The sequence below is a fragment of the Microtus ochrogaster genome, unplaced genomic scaffold (assembly GCF_000317375.1).
Source record: "Microtus ochrogaster isolate Prairie Vole_2 unplaced genomic scaffold, MicOch1.0 UNK24, whole genome shotgun sequence".
Taxonomy (NCBI): Eukaryota; Metazoa; Chordata; class Mammalia; order Rodentia; family Cricetidae; genus Microtus; species Microtus ochrogaster.
The window spans coordinates 4,843,250-4,848,446 of NW_004949122.1; the positions used below are offsets into that span (position 1 = coordinate 4,843,250).

The 5,197-nt window shown below is 50.4% G+C and overlaps 1 protein-coding gene across 2 annotated transcripts in view; it reads right to left on the bottom strand.

The window, feature by feature from the left end:
* Positions 1-5,197, bottom strand: part of Nme9 (NME/NM23 family member 9) — a 23,635-nt gene that overhangs the window by 9,222 nt on the left and 9,216 nt on the right. For both annotated transcript variants that reach the window (XM_005367816.3, XM_026789596.1), the window contains exons 5-7: positions 4,314-4,385; positions 2,006-2,122; positions 638-719 (exon numbers count right to left, since the gene is read on the bottom strand). In XM_005367816.3, coding sequence (XP_005367873.1) covers positions 638-719; positions 2,006-2,122; positions 4,314-4,385 — 271 coding nt within the window. The remainder of the gene's footprint in view (positions 1-637; positions 720-2,005; positions 2,123-4,313; positions 4,386-5,197) is intronic.

Here is a 5,197-nt window from a genome sequence, read left to right on the forward strand (position 1 = left end):
TAGCACCCTATCAACAGTCTCTGTTCCCTGGCATCCCTTTCTGGTCCCTTGTCATCCAGTCCCAGTTCCCTGGCACCCCGTCCTGGTTCCCTGGCATCCAGTCCCGGTTCCCTGGCATCTTGGCTCTCACACAAGACATCTTCCCAGCAGCAGCCTGTCTAACTCTCTGATCCTCACACACAGCCAGGCTACTCTTCTAGGAAGGCTCTGGAAGAGCCACAAGGCGGTGCATATAAAACCTGTATAGCTAGAGAACGAGGAAGAGAGGGGGTGGGGCTGTGAGCAGAGGAAGAAAGCCTGTGGAGAGGGGAGGGCTTGTGACGGTTCAGAGAGGCAGAAAGTGAAATTTGAACTCCCCAGATCAGACAGAATTTATTGCTCCTCTTCTTCGTCATTACTGAAGTTTCTAGGAAGACCATTTCCCGATGTCCAAGGATTGCCAGTGAAGTTATATTTGAGTCTCATCAGACAGCTGTCAAAGGGCCCAAGGGAGATCCCATTTGTTTGAAGCTAAGTACTGAAGACAAAATGCTCATGGCCAGCTTCCCAGAGCTGAGATGCCCAGTAGCCTGGTGACTCACTTGTTGAAGGTGCACATCAAATCAGAACCCACTTTGCTCTTCGGCTCTGCACTCACCTATGCCTATGTCAGCATCTTCACCGCCATTCTTTTCTCGGGGAGGACACTTGGCTGCACCAGAAAGAGCCTCATCAGTAACCTAGGATAAATGAGTCATGAATAGAAAGGATTTAGCCAATGAAAATCGTTAGGAAGACTTTCAACATCTAAAGAAACAGTGAGGTTCAAAATGCAGAGGTCAGCCTCGGGGAGGAGGACAAGGTCATCAGGGTCTGGGGAACGAGGGCCTTTCTAGTGGCTGGATGATGGGGGAACCCTTGCTGGTCTTGAGCCTTTGGAGTTTGCCTCTTAACCAAGCATAAGGAGAGACCAGGAAACAATAAAGAATGGCAGCTGGTATTCAGATACAAGGGATGAGCCATCCGGTGCAGAGAAATAAAGGCACACACCATTTCCCCAGAGGCAGCTTGTGAAAACTGAGTGTGTGGTCTTCCTTCTCAGGGAAGCAAGGCTAGTATCTTTAGAAACATGGAAGTATGGCCTGGGTCTGTGTATTCTAGAAAAGGGACAGCGCTCTCTGGAACTTAGCATGAAAGCTTGAGCATGAACACCCAACAGTGTTCTCCCAGCAGGTGCACACGGTGCCTGGAAACCCCTCCATAAACCTATGGCGTATGGATTGTTTAAAAATTGCCTGCTCTCGGTGAAGATGATGCGGTCTGTCTGATATTAGAAATAGTTTCTCAAAGCCGCAAGTCATGCTGACACCGTGTCCCCCCGCAATGACAGCTAGGTTTCTGAATTAAGGAAATGACCTGTGTGCTCACAGCTAAATCATTTAGGGATTCGAGCATGGGGGTCTCCAGGAGAGATATCAGCATGAGGCTGGGGGGGAGATCCCTCCGTCCATTTGCTATAGTTTGGGTATTCCCTCAAAGCCCACGCATTAAACTCATGGTCTTTGATTTGGCAAGATGGTGGACCCTAAAGAGGTGGGGCCATAAGGTCAGTAGGGGAGTGTACTTGAAGGAGATTGGGAGAGGAGGCTATTCTTTCCAGCCTCCCTGAGAGGACCAGCCTTCACCTGGCTCAGAATCCACAGACCCAACTGACTATGAACCGAAGTCTAAGCTGGGAGCCAAAATGAACTCTTCCATTTAAGAATCGACTGTCTCGAGTGTGGTGTGGTAGGCTACATTACTACTCAGCTCTGCAAGTTTGTCTCCTCCCTGCAGCCATGACTAAGAGTTTAGTTGTGAGGGAAAGGGAAACGGATGAGAGAAGGCGGAAACTTCAGAACGTGTATTCTCTCGAGGCCTGGGTGAAGAACAGGCCCAGTGTGGGACATGAAGGCTTCCTGGTGGGGGAGGGGGCCATGTGAGGCCACTTGTGAGCCTGCCAGTCGGACAAGTGACCTCCACTTACCACATTCCGTTCCCTGCCTTCAGCCAGAACCTTCTTCTCCACCTCCAGCTGGTGTAAGATGGTCTTCCGAAGCAGGGGAGCATTGGCCCCCTTCACCACAGCCACCAGCTCTCCTCCCTGGAAGGTGAGACAGACCACGTGAAACCCTCTTCACGGCTGGTCACTGATGTCAGGAGACAAGGAAGGTGAAAGCTATGCCTAAGGTCAAAGTTCGCCAACCCCAGGCCCATATCCTCCACCCTCGCTCCTCCGGCCCCTTCCTGGAACCCATCCCACTATGAGGCCCTCTAATTTGGCCCCTGTTTCTTAAACAATTTCTCTCTGATCTCTACTTCTCCCTGATCCCCATCTGAAGCTTCCTTCGGGACAACTGGCAGTTAGTTAAGGGAGGAACAAGTCACAGAAAATTGTGTACTAAGTGTGACTTGCATGTAGCTCATTGACAGACATTTATGGAGTACTTACTATATACCAAGCACTCAGACTGAGGCAAAGAACACCAGCACTAATCTGAGAGAGACAGAAGACCTGCCTCAGTGGAAGCACAGGCGACTTCTCGCTTGAAGCTCGCCAACACGGAAGTGGAAGCGTGACTTCCCAGGCCTGGCTGCGGCAGTCAGGGAGGACTTCGTAGTGCTCACGCTTAGGGTGGGCCTGAGATTCCCGCTTTCATTTTCTCCATGTATGTCACTGAGACACGGATCTGAGGAGCAGTTCCTGTAAGACGGCCCTGCTTCCATTTCTCTCCATCCCCTGGCGGGCCACCATGAGTTGGAGATTGTGGCCTGGATCCCCACAGCTGGTTGTGAATTATGTTTTAACCACCATTGGCCCAACCAATATAATAACTTCAGTAAGGACAGTGTTCTGTGTCAGCTCTAATGGCCAGGGTGGCTGGGTGGGCGTGGCCATCTCCTTCCCACTGAGTGGTTCTTTCTCCCCACAACCCCAGCCATGCAGAAGCTGGGTCTCACTACCAAAAGACATAGAGCAAGTGACATTTTAGCCTAAGTTTCTAACATGGGGCTAGGAAGATGGCTCAGCAGGTAAAGATGCTTCCCGCTGAGGACACTGAGCTAAGTTCAACGTCCAGGACCCACATGGTGGAAGGAGAGAACCAACTGTCATCTGACCTTCACGTGAGTGCTGTGGCATGTGCGTGTGTGTGTGTGTGTGTGTGCGTGCATGTGCCACACACACACACACGTGCACACACACGCGTGCAAACACATGCACGCACACACCAATAAATAGAAATGTAACACATAATTAAAACAAGCCCCTAATATGTACCACTCAAGGTGCCAAAGCTAACAACTGAACTGAGCAACCCAGACTGGTTGCCAGGAGACCTAGGAGAGCAGACCCTGGTTTCCCTGACTACCACGAGGGGGCGGGGCTGAGTCGCTGTTGGTCTATCCACCAGTTGCCTCCTGAGTCTGGCAGGGAGCCTCAACCTGGAAAGGCAAGGATGCAACAGTAGATTCTAAGGGGCATTGGGCTGGCACATCCAAAAACAACCACGTCACTTGTCACTACAGAACCTTTGGGTTCCCGGGAGACTCCCTCGCCTTTTCTTTCACTTCACACTGTAGGTATCAAGGCAGATTCACAGCTTATCATTTCCTCTAAAAGAAGGAATTCTCAAAACTGCTCTGAGAGTAGCGTGTCTGACTGTGTGCACTCCAGGATGTGTGTGCTTTGCCATGCACAGTCCCCTAAGAAGGCTGTCCAGCCACCAGAGGCCACCATGGAGCTGTGTCTTTTGTCTCCTGTTGCACAGGGCCCTCAGGCAAGAATGAACACATCTGTGCATGCCCATGTCTCAGGGAAGTTCTGCATGGACTTAGTGAATCCGTCTAGAGGGTGTGTCAGGGACAGCATCACCCCTTAGCATGGCTGGGACTTCACAGTGGCTCCGGAGAACTGATACTTCTGGTCTGAATACCAGATTTGTATTCAATGAAGTGTTGTGGGCGGTTTGTTTGTATTGTTGCTCCGAGACCTCCAATGGAGTAAAGCCTTGATTCACAGGGTAGAGTCCATGTTCAGCTGACTGGGAATAAACCATAGAATTTTTCTGGCCAACCACATGAAGATAGAGAGACACAAAGAGGAATAAGGAGGGGCTTAGAAAGATTCACGGGTCTTTTTGACCTAGGAAGGTGGAGAGGCGTGCAGCTGATCTTTTTCTCCATCACTCTGTGGATCGATCAGGTTTATACCCTAATATCTGACCCCTGAGCTTTATTTATTAAAAAAACAATAAAAGTCACTATAACAGTTCCGCTCCTGCAAAGATACTTACTGCATAGAACAGAAAGGTTGGCTCGCACTTCCCTCGGTATTTTTCCAGAACATCGAGACAGTCTGCCTCTGCCTGAAGAAAGCAAGCTGTCAGCAGGTCCCCTAGGTGCAGCCAGTGCAGAGTCACAGCAACGCCATGCCCTCCTGATCCACCTCCCGAATGAAGCCCAACTCACTGACTTGTCAACGTACTTGTGGCAGTTAGTTATGTCAGTGACATCACCTTGAGGAGTCCAGTGGGAAGGAGATAAGCTTCTCTGACTCCCCCACCTATCTACTTGACTGGTCCAGGGAGCCCCACCATCTGACATCCTCCTATGGCTGTCACTGGCAGTGACAGGTCTGAAGGTCCTCAGGCATCCCCTGACCACCTATGGCCCTTGAAATCTGACCTCCTGAGAAATGAGTGTAAGGAAGACCCATTGTCTCCTGTTGTCTTTAGTGTCTGCAGACCTGGCAAGGCAACACTGTGCAGCGGGTCAGCAGGGTCACTTTCACACCTCTATGGAATTCCTGTTTCTGTGCTTTAAGCAAACATTTGCTAAAAGAGCCCCTTTACGACATTGAGGATGAAAGTCTTGACATGCTGGGCTCTGAAAGTGACATTTTGTCCAACAGTGCTCACTAGCCAAGACGGATATGCAGATGCATCTTAGTGACATGTGATTCTTCCCTGCATACAGCTTTGTAGTGAGGCTGGTGCCTTTATGTCTACATAGGCTACAGGACACAGTGACAGTTACAGGACACAGTGACAGCTACAGGACACAGTGACAGTTACAGGACACAGTGACAGCTACAGGGCACAGTGACAGCTACAGGACACAGTGACAGCTACAGCACACAGTGACAACCGCAGCACACAGTGACAGCTACAGGACACAG